A 15529-nucleotide genomic window follows, 5' to 3' on the forward strand; every position below is an offset into this window, starting at 1 on the left:
TTCTCTTAACTAGGTCATTATTCTCTTAAGTTAAAGTCCTATTAATGGAGGGTGAGCTCTCATTCATGGTCAATGACCCATCTTATAAGTCTCACTCTCAGTTGATCAAGTGTCCTCCACCACCTTCAGTCTATTCTGTATTGGTGGAATCTGATTTTTTGTCCTTTTCCGATTGACCTTTTGCCAATGGGGTCTCTGAGGGAGCTGTACCTCCCCCGTAGGTTGCTCCCTGAGAGAGCTTTCTTGTGTATTGATGGTGTGGGTGGGTAGCGGTATGTCAATCAATTTACAGAATTCTTCAAGATCCTCAGTGGACTTATAGGTGGCGACTTTGTTTCCTTTGTTGACCCTTAAGCAGAAAGGGAATCCCACCTATAAGGGTATCTCCAGCTCTCGCAAGTGTTCGGTGAGGTACCTGGCTTCTTTTCTATTATTTAATGTCATAGGACTAAGGTCTGCGTAAATTTGTATCGAGGGACCCTCGAAGTTGAGAGGAATGCCTTCCTCGCTGCTTGTTGCAACTAGTTCTTTATCTTGGTATTGATGAAATTTAATGATTAAGTCCCGTGGGGGGTCAGCATCTCCTGGCTTGGGCCTAAGTGCCCTGTGGGCCCTGTCTAGCTGATATGGGGGTGAAGTGGTATCCTTTGTTAAATGTTGGAAAAGTCTTTGCAAATATTGTGGGGTGAGATCGTGTGTGACGCTTTCTGGGACTCCTCTAATTCTTAGATTTTGCCGTCTCCCCCTATTGTCTAGATCCTCCAGATGGCTCTTTAATTGCTGAATTTCAATATCTTGTACCGAGAGGCATCTAGAGTGACCATCTAACACAGTGTTAGTGTCATTCACTTGCTCTTCCATATAATCAATTCTCTCCCCCATCTCTACCAGATCTTTCCTTACTTCTGCCAAACCATCCTTTACAATCTTTGCAACTTGCTGCAGTAGGGTATTAAAGTCCTCTTTGGTTGGCAAGGTATCTAAATCAGCTCTTGTTAGTGGGGCACTTCTCTCTGATAGTGTTGATTTAGGGGATGTATTTGTAGACATTTCTCCTGCCTCTTCATCTAATTCCACATCTGAGTGCTGTGAAGTAGTCAAAGCTTTAAAGTATGTGTTCAATTTGGTACTTGCAGCTAAAGTGGATTTTGCTGCTTTGTGAGCCTTTTTGAAGACATTCTGTTATACAGGTAATGCAGTGCAACTTGGTGTGCAGTCTGGGCTGCTTGCTTGTTTGCGGTCTGTGGCCTGGTGGAAGTGACAGGATTTCTAATGAGGGTGTATGCGTTTATCTCTGTCTGACGTCACTTCAAGTGTCTGAGCCTTTAATAAAGTTTGTCTCTGATTAGATTTAGAGTACGGCCCCAAAGTAGGTGTTTTGAAGGCAGTGTGCAAAACTGTGTGTATCTCAGGGGGCCACGTGTATAACTAGGGCCGTGTGGCGTACCTTTAGCTTGTCTCCCGTGTCTGGCTGTGTATCAAGTACGTCCCAAGCAAGTTTTTAACATATGAGCAATGTCCATGTGCTTTTTAAGCCCTTTCTCTGTACCCCTCAGTTAAAATGAATGCGCTGTGTGCGCTCTGTCTGGGTGCTGCTACAATCAAAGATGGCGCATGTGAGGTAGCGTGGTTCTTGTTTCGGGCCCCACCCGGTGTCTTAGCGCAATTGTAAGGTAAAGATGCTAAATTGGCCCCTTCAGATTCTTACTTTGTGATCCGGAGAGGGTTGCTGATAATCTGTAGCCTTTCTATTGCGGGTTATGAGTAGGCCCGGCTCCGGTGTGATCTGTATGGCACTCCGGTGTCTGTGTAGCTCCGGGGCAGGGACTTTCCTCCTTTCAAGTGCTTTGTAGCAGCAGTGCTGTTTATAGAGGGGTAATCAGGCTATTAAGGGGCAGAAAAGTGCGGTCGATTACATGTTTATCTGCTCCCAATGTAAACTATCGCACAGAGCTTCTCCTAAGTGCGACTCTCCATCTTGGTAGTCGGCTCTGCCCCCCATAATTATTATTTATATTGTACTATCTTAGGGTTTATTTTATAGGTAAGTATTTATTTTAAATAGGATTAATTTAGTTAATAAGAGTTATAATATTTAGATGTATTTAATTAATATTTAAGTTAGGGGGGTGTTATGGTTATGTTAGACTTAGGTTTAGGGGGTTAATAAATTTATTACAGTGGCGGCGGTGTAGTGGGGGGCAGGATAGGGGTTAATAAATTATTATAGGTGCGACGGTGTAGGGGGGGAAGATTAGGGGGTTAATAAATTTAATATAGGTTGCGGCAGGGTCCGGGAGCGGCGGTTTAGGGGTTAGAACTTTATTTAGTTGCGGGCGAGGTGCGGGATCAGCAGGATAGGGGTAATAACTTTATTATAGAGGGGCGGCGGTATAGGGGGTGGGCAGGATAGGGGTTACTAGTGTATAATGTAGGTTGCGGCGGGTGTCCGGGAGCGGGCGGTTTAGGGGGGTTAATTAACATAATTTATGTAAGAACTTACCTGATAAATTCATTTCTTTCATATTAGCAAGAGTCCATGAGCTAGTGAAGTATGGGATATACATTCCTACCAGGAGGGGCTAAGTTTCCCAAACCTCAAAATGCCTATAAATACACCCTCACCACACCAACAAATCAGTTTAACGAATAGCCAAGAAGTGGGGTGATAAGAAAAAAGTGCGAAAGCATATAAAATAAGGAATTGGAATAATTGTGCTTTATACAAAAAAATCATAACCACCACAAAAAGGGGTGGGGCCTCATGGACTCTTGCTAATATGAAAGAAAATGAATTTTATCAGGTAAGTTCTTACATAAATTATGTTTTCTTTCATGTAATTAGCAAGAGTCCATGAGCTAGTGACGTATGGGATAATGACTACCCAAGATGTGGATCTTTCCACGCAAGAGGTCACTAGAGAGGGAGGGATAAAATAAAGACAGCCAATTCCTGCTGAAAATAATTCATCACCCAAAATAAAGTTTAATGAAAACATAAGCAGAAGATTCAAACTGAAACCGCTGCCTGAAGTACTCTTCTAACCAAAAACTGGCTTCAGAAGAAGAAAACACATCAAAATGGTAGAATTTAGTAAAAGTATGCAAAGAGGACCAAGTGCTGCTTTGCAAATCTGATCACACCGAAGCTTCATTCCTAAACGCCCAGGAAGTAGAAACTGACCTAGTAGAATGAGCTGTAAGACCTTTTGAGGCGGAGTTTTATACCCGACTCGACATAGGCATGATGAATTAAAGATTTCAACCAAGATGCCAAAGAGAATGGCAGAAGCTTTCTGGCCTTTTCTAGAACCGGAAAAGAATAACAAATAGACTAGAAGTCTTTCGGAAAGATTTAGTAGTTTCAACATAATATTTCAAAGCTCTAACAACACCAAAGAATGCAACGATTTCTCCTTAGAATTCTTAGGATTAGGACATAATGAAGGAACCACAATTTCTCTACTAATGTTGTTGAATTCACAACCTTAAGGTAAAAATTGAAAAGAAGTTCGCAACACCGCCTTATCCTGATGAAAAAATCAGAAAAGGAGACTCACAAGAAAGAGCAGATAATTCAGAGACTCTTCTGGCAGAAGAGATCGCCAAAAGGAACAAAACTTTCCAAGAAAGTAATTTAATGTCCAATGAATGCATGGGTTCAAAAGGAGGAGCTTGAAGAGCCCCCAGAACCAAATTCAAGACTCCAAGGAGGAGAAATTGACTTAATGACAGGTTTTATACGAACCAAAGCTTGTACAAAACAATGAATATCAGTGAAGATTAGCAATCTTTCTGCGAAAAAGAACAGAAAGAGCAGAGATTTGTCCTTTCAAGGAACTTGCGGACAAACCTTTTATCTAAACCATTCCTGAAAGAAACTGTAAAATTCTCGGTATTTCTAAAAGAATGCCAAGAAAAATGATGAGAAAGACACCAAGAAATATGTCTTTCCAGACTCTATAATATATCTCTCTAATACAGATTTACGAGCCTGTAACATAGAATTAATCACAGAGTCAGAGAAACCCTCTTTGACCAAGAATCAAGCGTTCAATCTCCATACCTTTAAATTTAAGGATTTGAGATCCTGATGGAAAAAAAGGGACCTTGCGGACAGAAGGTCTGGTCTTAACGGAAGAGTCCACGGTTGGCAAGAGGGCCATCCGTACAAGATCCGTATACCAAAACCTGTGAGGCCATGCCGGAGCTACCAGCAGAACAAACGAGCATTCCTTCAGAATCTTGGAGATTACCTCTTGGAAGAAGAACTAGAGGGCGGAAAGATATAGGCAGGGATGATACTTCCAAGGAAGTGATAATGCATCCACTGCCTCCGCCTGAGGATCCCGGGATCTGACAGATACCTGGGAAGTTTTCTTGTTTAGATGAGACGCCATCAGATCTATTTCTGGAAGTTCCCACATTTAACAATCTGAAGAAATACCTCTGGGTGAAGAGACCATTCGCCCGGATGCAACGTTTGGCGACTGAGATAATCCGCTTCCCAATTGTCTATACCTGGGATATGAACCGCAGAGATAAACAGGAGCTGGATTCCGCCCAAACCAGAATTCGAGATACTTCTTATCATAGCCAAGGACTGTGAGTCCCTCCTTGATGATTGATGTATGCCACAGTTGTGGACATTGTCTGTCTGAAAACAAATGAACGATTCTCTCTTCAGAAGAGGCCAAGACTGAAGAGTTCTGAAAATTTCAGACGGAGTTCCAAAATATTGATCGGTAATCTCACCTCCTGAGATTCCCAAACTCCTTGGTTGCCGTCAGAGATCCCCACACAGCTCCCCAACCTGTAAGACTTGCATCTGTTGAAATTACAGTCCAGGTCGAAGAACAAAAGAAGCCCCCTGAATTAAACGATGGTGATCTGTCCACCACGTCAGAGAGTGTCGTACAATCGGTTTTAAAGATATTAATTGAGATATCTTTGTGTAATCCCTGCACCATTGATTCAGCATACAGACTGAAGAGGTCGCATGTGAAAACGAGCAAAGGGGATCGCGTCCGATGCAGCAGTCATAAGACCTAGAATTTCCTTACATAAGGCTACCGAAGGGAATGATTGTGACTGAAGGTTTCGACAAGCTGAAATCAATTTTAGACGTCTCTTGTCTGTCAAAGACAGAGTCATGGACAACTGAATCTATCTGGAAACCCAGAAAGGTTACCCTTGTCTGAGGAATCAATGAACTTTTTAGTGAATTGATCCTCCAACCATGATCTTGAAGAAACAACACAAGTCGATTCGTATGAGATTCCTGCTAAATGTAAAGACTGAGCAAGTACCAAGAGATCGTCCAAGATAAGGAAATAACCACAATACCCTGTTCTCTGATTACAGACAGAAGGGCACCGAGAACCTTTGTAAAAATTCTTGGAGCTGTAGCTAGGCCAAACGGCAGAGCCCAAACTGGTAATGCTCGTCCAGGAAAGAGAATCTCAGGAACTGATAGTGGATCTGGATGAATCGAATATGCAGATATGCATCCTGTAAATCTATTGTAGGACATATAATGCCCTTGCTGAACAAAAAGGCAAAGATAGTCCTTACAGTTACCATTTTGAATGTTGGAATCCTTACATAACGATTCAATATTTTTAGATCCAGAACTGGTCTGAAGGAATTCTCCTTCTTTGGTACAATGAAGAGATTCGAATAAAACCCCAGCCCCTGTTCCAGAACTGGAACTGGCATAATTACTCCTTGCCAACATCTAGATCTGAAACACATTTCAGAAATGCTTGAGCTTTCACTGGATTTACTGGGACAACGGGAAAGAAAAAATCTCTTTGCAGGAGGTCTTATCTTGAAACCAATTCTGTACCCTTCTGAAACGATGTTCTGAATCCAAAGATTGTGAACAAATTGATCCAAATTTCTTTGAAAAAACGTAACCTGCCCCCTACCAGCTGAGCTGGAATGAGGGCCGCACCTTCATGTGGACTTAGAAGCTGGCTTTGCTTTTCTAGAAGGCTTGGATTTATTCCAGACTGGAGATGGTTTCCAAACTGAAACTGCTCCTGAGGAAGAAGGATCAGGCTTTTGTTTCTTTGTTGAAACGAAAGGAACGAAAACGATTATTAGCCACTGTTTTTTACCCTTAGATTTTTTATCCTGTTGGTAAAAAAGTTCCTTTCCCACCAGTAACAGTTGAGATAATAGAATCCAACTGAGAACCAAATAATTTGTTACCCTGGAAAGAAAGGGGAATGCAGAGTTGATTTAGAAACATATCAGCATTCCAGGTTTTAAGCCATAAAGCTCTTCTAGCTAAAATAGCTAGAGACATAAACCTGACATCAACTCTGATAAGTATCAAAAATGGCATCACAGATAAAATTATTAGCATGTTGAAGAATAATAATATTTTGAGAATCATGATCTGTTACTTGTTGCGCTAAAGTTTCCAACCAAAAAGTTGAGAGCTGCAGTAACATCAGCCAATGATATAGCAGTCTAAGAAGATTACCTGAACACAGATTAAGCATTTCTTAGAAAGGATTCAATTTCCTATCTAAAGGATCCTAAACGAAGTACCATCTGCCGTAGGAATAGTAGTACGTTTAGCAAGGGTAGAAAATAGCCCCATCAACTTTAGGGATTTTGTCCCAAAATTCTAATCTGTCAGATTGGCACAGGATATAATTGCTTAAAACTTTAGAAGGAGTAAATGAAATTACCCAAATTATTCCACTCTCTGAAATTACTTCAGAAATAGCACCAGGAACAGAAAAACTTCTGGAATAACCCACAGGAGATTTAAAAGACCTTATCTAAATGTTTAGATTTAGTATCAATGAGGACCAGAATCCTCAATTTCCTAAAGCAAGTTAGTACTTCTTTAAGTAAAGAACGATAAATTCCATTTTAAATAAATATTAAGATTTATCAGCATCAACCTCTGAGACAGAATCCTCTGAACCAGAAGAGTCATTAGAATCAGAATGATGATGTTCATTTAAAAATTCATCTGTATAAAGAGAAGTTTTAAAAGATTTTTTATGTTTACTAGAAGGAGGAATAACAGACATAGCCTTCTTGATGGATTCAGAAACAAAATCTCTTATGTTATCAGGAACACTCTGAACATTAGATGTTGATGGAACTGCAACAGGTAATGGTACTTTACTAAAGGAAATATTATCTGCATTAACAAGTTTGTCATGACAATTAATACTAACAACAGCTGGAGGAACAGCTACCAAAAGTTTACAGCAGATACACTTAGCTTTGGTAGTTCCAGCACCAGACAGCGATTTTCCTGAAGTATCTTCTGACTCAGATGCAAAGTGAGACATCTTGCAATATGTAAGAGAAAAAACAACATATAAAGCAAAATTGATCAAATTCCTTAAATGACAGTTTCAGGAATGGGAAAAAATGCCAAGGAACAAGCTTCTAGCAACCAGAAGCAATGAAAAATGAGACTTAAATAATGTGGAGACAAAAGCGACGCCCATATTTTTTTAGCACCAAATAAGACGCCCACATTATTTGGCGCCTAAATGCTTTTGGCGCCAAAAATGACGCCACATCCGGAACGCCGACATTTTTGGCGCAAAAGAACGTCAAAAAATGACGCAACTTCGGCGACACGTATGACGCCAGAAACAGAAAAGATTTTTTGCGCCAAAAAAGTCAGCGCCAAGAATGACGCAATAAATTGAAGCATTTTCAGCCCCCGCAAGCCTAACAGCCCCACAGGGAAAAAAAAAAAGTCAAATTATTTAAGTAAGAAAAAATGATTGATTCAAATGCATTATCCCAAATAGTGAAACTGACTGTCTGAAAATAAGAATGTTGAACATCCTGAGTCAAGGCAAATAAATGTTTGAATACATATATTTAGAACTTTATTAAAAAAGTGCCCAACCATAGCTTAGAGTGTCACAGAAAATAAGACTTACTTACCCCAGGACACTCATCTACATGTTTGTAGAAAGCCAAACCATTACTGAAACGAAAATCAGCAGAGGTAATGGTATATATATAAGAGTATATATCGTCGATCTGAAAAGGGAGGTAAGAGATGAATCTCTACGACCGATAACATGAGAACCTATGAAATAGACCCCGTAGAAGGAGATCATTGAATTCAAACAGCTAAACATCTCCTCACATCCCTCTGACATTCACTGCACGCTGAGAGGAAAACCGGGCTCCAACCTGCTGCGGAGCGCATATCAACTTAGAATCTAGCACAAACTTACTTCACCACCTCCATAGGAGGCAAAGTTTGTAAAACTGATTTGTGGGGTGTGGTGAGGGGGTGTATTATAGGCATTTTGAGGTTTGGGGAAACTTTGCCCCTCCTGGTAGAATGTATATCCCATACGTCACTAGCTCATGACTCTTGCTATTACATGAAAGAACATTTATAGAATTGCGGCGGGGTCTAGAGCGGCGGTTTAGGGGTTAATAACTTTATTTAGTTGCGGGGGGGCTCCGGGGGGCGCCGGTATAGGGGGTAGAACAGTGTAGTTAGTATGTGGTGCTTAGTTTTCAGGCTAGCAATAAAAGCTGTGAAAAAGCCGAAGAGCAGCGAGATCGATGAGTGATAACTATCACAGTCCGCTGCTCATCGCCCCGTAACTTTGTGGCGCTGCTTTTTGACAGATTTATTGATAACTTTAGGTGAATTTTTTCCGCGGCGGCGATGGTAGGCGAGCTTAGGCGGGTGTTTTGGGCCGGCGAAGGCAGGAAAGTTGACACGTTGATAACTATCCCCCATAGGGGTTATTAGTTTATTGCGGTGGGTATATGGCAGCATAGAGGTTTATAGTTAGTGACTTGCAGTGGGTATGTGGCGGCATAGGGGTTAATAGATAGATCAAAAGAAAAAAAGTGGGGGGAAGCAATAAATTAGTCTCTAGGGAACCCTCAAATTAGGAAAGATATCTTAGAGGCTTTTCTAGCCAGGATATAAGCACAGTATAGACAATTACTGGCTAATTGTAATTGGGCATAAAGCTAGACAAATCAGTGCTCGATACTGTGTTTAAATAATAGTTACTGCTGATGAAAAAAATAGCATGAGAAATAAATCATAGAGACTTGCATATCATCATTTATTCTAATTCTTTATTAAATAAGCAAACAGGCATGCCAGCTACACGGTTAAAAACACTAACTCCCTAAATTTTAAGCCATATTTAATGTTAATATTACGTGAGGATAACAAATATCAGTAATAAAGATACTGCAGTACTCCTACAATCCGGGAGCTATATTTAATGTTAATATTACGTGAGGATAACAAATATCAGTAATAAAGATACTGCAGTACTCCTACAATCCGGGAGCCATATTTAATGTTAATATTACAATGAAAGTCTAGCTGTAGATTTCCTAATTTAATACCACAGACTCATTTACAGGTTTATCTGACTCTTGCATTTTAAATAAAGATACCAAGAGAATGAAGAAAATTTGATAATAGGAGTAAATTAGAAAGTTGCTTAAAATTTCATGCTCAATCTGAATCATGAAAGAAAATGTTTGGGTACAGTGTCCCTTTAAGCTGTGGCGGGTAAAACATTCCTCTCAAAATACCCAGGGCTCATCACGTTTCCTGCTGGGCTGTATTGTCCAACACAATAGAAAAGCCCTTTGCCATCGGTGGCTACGCCAACTCCCAGCAGTTTGCTGTCCTTCCAGACCACCTGGGTGAAGTGACCTGTTGCATTAGAGAGAGATTTATCATATGAGATATTATTCTTTTTTGTAAATTCCTTATATTTAATTAGACAATGCAAAGTTTTTTTTAATAGTCAAGCTGCTGAGTTTCTAGAATCTTCAGAATATTCTAAAATCTTAACTTACTTTAAAGGGACATGAAACCCAAATGTTACCTTTCATGATTCAGAATGAGCAGCAATTTTAAGCAACTTTCTCATTTACTCCTAATATCAGTTTTTTCTTTGTTATCTTTATTTAAAAAGCAGAATGTAAGCTTAGGAGTCCGCCCATTTTTGGTTCAGAACCTGGTTAGCTCTTGCTGATTGGTTGCTAAATGTCCTAATTACATTTCTGTTTTTCAAATAAATATACCAAGAGAACGAAGATAATTTGATAATAGGAGTAAATTAGAAAGTTGCTTAAAATTGCATGCTCTATCTGAAACATGAACGAAAACAAAAATGGGTTTCATACAATAAACTCAGAATCAATTCCATTTCACAGACTCCTTTCACTTTTCAGTTTTATAACGTTTATAATGTATTTGAATCAGAACACATGGCAGATTTTAGTAATATAGATACTGAAAAAGCAACAACAGAACATAATACTCTATTTGTTTAATGATATACTTAAAGGGACATAAAACCCAAATTTTTTTTTCATGATTCAGATAGAGCCTGTAATTTTAACAACTTTCCAAGTTACTTTTATTAATTCATTTGCTTCGTTCTCTTGGTATCCTTGGCTGAACAGCATATCTAGGTAGGCTCAAGAGCAGTAATGCACTATTGGGAGCTAGCTGCTGATTGGTGACTACACATCAATGCTATTGGCTCACCCGATGTGCTCAGCTAGCTCCCAATAGTGCATTGTTGCATCTTCAACAAAATATACCAAGAGAATGAAGGAAATTTGATAATAGAAGAAAACTGGAAAGTTGTTTAAAGGGATGTGAAACGCAAAACTTATCTTTTGTGATTCAGACAGAACTTACAGTTTTAAGAAAGTTTCCAATTTACTTTTATTATTGAATTTGCTTAATTCCCATAGTATTCTGTGTTGAAGAGATACCTAGGTAGGCATCTGGAGCACTATATGGCAGGAAATAGTGCTGCCCTCTAGTGCTCTTGCAAAACTGCTGCCTATACTCATGATACTTGTACGCTCCTGAGCTCACGTCCCTACTTTTCAACAAAAGATACCAAGTTAACAACATAATTTATGTAAGAACTTACCTGATAAATTAATTTCTTTCATAGTGGCAAGAGTCCATGAGCTAGTGACGTATGGGATATACATTCCTACCAGGAGGGGGCAAAGTTTCCCAAACCTCAAAATGGCTATAAATACACCTCCCACCTCACTTATACCTTAGTTTAATGTGTAGCCAAAAAAGTGAGGTGTAAAAGGAGTTAAAAGCATACAAAAAGAGGAACTGGAAAAAATAAAGTGCTTTATACAAAAAATCATAACCACAAAAAATAGAGTGGGTCTCATGGACTCTTGCCACTATGAAAGAAATTAATTTATCAGATAAGTTCTTACATAAATTATGTTTTCTTTAATGTAAGTGGCAAGAGTCCATGAGCTAGTGACCTATGGGATATAATACCCAAGATGTGGAAATTCACGAGTCACTAGAGAGGGAGGGATAAAATAACAACAACTAAATCCGCTGAGAAATTTAATTAAAAAAATAATGATGTTTTCTTAAAAATTTCAAAAAAACTCAAACCAATGGCACTAGAATCAAACTTAGACAACTTCCTGAAGAATCTTTCTTCCAAAGGCTGCTTCCGAAGAAGCAAACACATCAAAATGGTAAAATTTTGTAAAAGTATGCAAAGAAAACCAAGTTGCTGCTTTGCAAATTTGATCAACTGAAGCTTCATTCTTGAAAGCCCAAGAAGTGGCAAATGATCTAGTAGAATGAGCTGTAATTCTCTGAGGCAGAGACTGCCCCGCCTCCAAAAGAGCTCTGTGAATCAAAAGTTTCAACCGAGATGCCAGAGAAATAGCAGAGGCTTTCTGACCATTCCTGGAGCCAGAAAAAAATAACAAATAGACTAGAAGTCTTTCTGAAATCTTTAGTAGCCTCAACATAATATTTCAAAGCTCTTACCACATCCAAAGAATGTAAAAACCTTTTAAGAGTATTCTTAGGATTAGGACACAAAGAGGGAACAACTATTTCCCTATTGATGTTGTTAGAATTCACAACTTTAGGCAAAAATGTAAAAGAAGTCCGCAAAACAGCTTTATCTTGATGGAAAATCAGATAAAGAGACTCACAAGAGAGAGCAGACAATTCAGAAACTCTTCTAGCAGAAAAGAGAGCCAAAAAAATACCACTTTCCAAGAAAGTAATTTAATATCCAGAGAATGCATAGGGGCCTATCAAGCTCCGAAAGGAGCTTGACGGCCCGTGTTTCTGGCGAGTCTTCGGACTCGCCAGAAACAAAAGTTATGGAGCAGCGGTCACAAAGACCGCTGCTCCATAACCCTGTCCACCTGCTCTGAGCAGGCGGACAGGAATCGCAACAATTCAACCCGATCGAGTACAATCGGTTGGGGCGTAGTTGCACCAGCAGCTCTCCACATTCAGCGATGTCTTGCGGACCTGATCCGCACTGTCGGATCAGGTCCGCAAGACATTTCTTAAATAGGCCTCATAAGCTCAAAAGGAGGAGCCTGTAAAATCTTAAAAACTAAATTGAGACTCCAAAGAGGAGAAATAGATTTAATAACAGGTTTCATACGAATGAAAGCCTAAACAAAACAGTGAATATCAGGACGTTTAGCAATCTTTCTATGAAATAAGACAGAAAGAGCAGAAATTTGTCCTTTAAAAGTATTTGCAGACAACCCCTTATCCAAACCATCCTGAAGAAATTGTAAAATCCTAGGAATTCTGAAAGAATGTTAAGAATAATTATGAGTGGAACACCATGAAATATAGGTCTTCCAAACCCGATGATACATTTTCCTTGAAACAGACTTGCGAGCCTGTATCATAGTGCTAATCACTGAGTCAGAGAAACCTCTATGACTAAGTACTAAGCATTCAATTTTCATGCCTTCAAATGTAGAGATTTGAGAAACTGATGGAAAAACGGGCATTGAGACAGAAGGTCTGGCCTTAAAGGAAGTGGCCAAGGCTGGCAACTGGACATCCGGACAAGAACCGCAAACCAAAACTTGTGAGGCCATGCAGGTGCTATCAGAAACACTTAAGATGTTTCCATTATGATCTTAGAGAGCACCCTCGGAACCAAAGGCGGAAAAATGTAAGCAGGTTGGTAAAACCAAGGAACTGCTAAAGCATCCACTATCTCCGCCTGAGGATCCTTGGACCTGGAAAGATATCTGGGAAGCTTCTTGTTTAGATGAGAGGCAATCAGATCTATTTCTGGAAGACCCCACATCTGTACAAGATGAAAAAACACATCTGGATGGAGAGACCACTCCCACGGATGTAAAGTCTGACGGCTGAGATAATCCGCTTTCCAATTGTCTACACCTGGGATATGAATCGCAGAAATTTGACAAGAGTTGGATTCCGCTCAAGAAAATATACGAGGTACTTCTTTCATAGCTGAAGGACTGCAAGTCCCTCCTTGAAGATTGACATATGCCACTGTTGTGATATTTTCTGTCTAAAAATGAATGTAAAGTTCTCTCTTCAATGGAGGCCAAGCCTGAAGAGCTCTGAAAATAGCACAGAGTTCTAAAATATTTATTGGTAACCTCTCCTCTTGAGGATTCCAAACCAATTGTGCTGTCAGAGACCCCCAGACAGCTCCCCAACCTGTAAGACTTGCATCTGTTGAGATCACAGTCCAGGAAGGACAAACAAAGGAGGCCCCTTGAAAAATAAGGTGATGGTCAAACCACCAAGTTAGAGAGAGTTGAGTGTTGGGATTTAAGTATATCAGTTGTGATATCTGAGTATAATCCCTGCACCATTGGTGACACATGCAAAGCTGTAGAGGCCTCATATGAAAACGAGCAAAAGGGATCGCATCCGATACTGCAGTCATGAGACCTAAAACTTCCATGCACATAGCCACTGAAGGTAAACCAACTTCATTCATCTCTTGTCTGTCAGAGAAAGAGACATGGACACTGAATCTATCTGGAAACCTAAAAAAGGTGACCCTTGTCTGAGGAATCAAGAAACTCTTTTGTAAATTGATCCTCCAACCATGTCTTTGAAGAAACCATACTAGGAGGCCGTATTATCAAGTTGTCAACTATGCTGCATTCGCCGGCACCAATACACTTGCCTAACATTGCGGCCACGGACCTGAATATGCTCTCCTTATTTATTAAAAAAGCTGTCAAAAAGCCACGCACCAAGTACGGGGCGATGAGCAGCGGACTGTTGTTAACTAACAGTCATCGATCTCGCTGCTATTCGGCTTTTTCCCAACTTTATACCCTGTCACTAAATACCGCCACTATACTAAAATGTTTAACCCCTATCCCGCAGCTCCCGGACCCCACCGCAACTCTAATAAATGTATTAACCCCTATCCCGCTGCTCCCGGAGCCCACCGCAACTAAATAAAGTTATTAACCCCTATCCCCTCGCTCCCGTAGCCCACCACAACTCTAATAAAGTTATTAACCCCTATCCTGCCGCAACTAACTAAATGTATTAACCCCTATCCCACCATTCCCGGAACCCACAGCAACTAACTAAATGTATTAACTCCTATCCCGTCGCTCCCGGAGCCCACCACAACTAATTAAATGTATTAACCCCTAAACCCCTGGCCTCCCACATCACTACCACTTACTAAACCTATTAACCCCTAAACCGCCAGCCCCCCACATCGCCATAAACTAAATTAAGCTATTAACCCCTAAACCTAACAACCCGCTAACTTTACATTAAATATTAACTCATCCCTATCTTATAATAAATTTAAACTTACCTTTAGAATTAAAATAAACTATATTAAACTATTAATTAACCTACCCTAACTAGTATACTAAAATTACATTAAACTATATTAAACTATTAATTAACCTACCCTAACTATTATACTAAAATTACATTAAACTATATTAAACTATTAATTAACCTACCCTAACTATTATACTAAAATTACATTAAACTACAAATTAAATTAGCTGTATTATATATTTAAAAACCTAACCCTACTCAAATTATTTAAATCTACTATTAACAATTACTAAGTTACAAAAAAATAACAACTAAGTTACACAAAATAAAAAACACTAAGTTTCACAAAATAAAAAACACTACAATAGCCTACAATAAACTACCAATGGCCCATAAAAGGGCGTTTTGCGGGGCATTGTCCCAAAGAAATCAGCTCTTTTACCTGTAAAATAAAATATAAACACCCCCCCCCAACAGTAAAACCCACCACACACACACAACCAACCCCCCAAATAAAAACCTATCTAAAAAAAACTAAGCTCCCCATTGCCCTGAAAAGGGCATTTGTATGGGCACTGCCCTTAAAAGGGCATTTAGCTCTTAATATAATGCAAGCTCAATCCTATTGGTTTATTGGTTCAGCCAATAGGATGAAAGCTCAATCTATTGGCTGGTTGCAACAGCCAATAGGATTTTTTTCCCCTTAATTCCGATTGGCTGATAGAAGTCAGCCAAGCAGAATGTAAGAGACGCCATCTTGGATGACGTCATTTAAAGGGAAACTTCATTCGTAAGAAGAGGATGTCTTGAAGATGGAGCCGCTCCCCACTGGATGGATGAAGATAGAAGATGCCGTCTGGATGAAGACTTCTGCCCGCTTGGATGAAGACTTCGGCCCGCTTGGATGAAGAC

The 15529-nt window shown here is 39.7% G+C and overlaps 1 protein-coding gene across 1 annotated transcript in view; it reads right to left on the reverse strand.

The window, feature by feature from the left end:
• Nucleotides 1-9539: 9539 nt before the first annotated feature.
• Nucleotides 9540-15529, reverse strand: part of LOC128642645 (Golgi-associated plant pathogenesis-related protein 1-like) — a 122404-nt gene continuing 116414 nt past the window's right edge. The window contains exon 5 of the mRNA XM_053695426.1: nt 9540-9700. Coding sequence (XP_053551401.1) covers nt 9540-9700 — 161 coding nt within the window. The remainder of the gene's footprint in view (nt 9701-15529) is intronic.

The sequence above is a fragment of the Bombina bombina genome, chromosome 12 (genome assembly GCF_027579735.1).
Source record: "Bombina bombina isolate aBomBom1 chromosome 12, aBomBom1.pri, whole genome shotgun sequence".
Taxonomy (NCBI): Eukaryota; Metazoa; Chordata; class Amphibia; order Anura; family Bombinatoridae; genus Bombina; species Bombina bombina.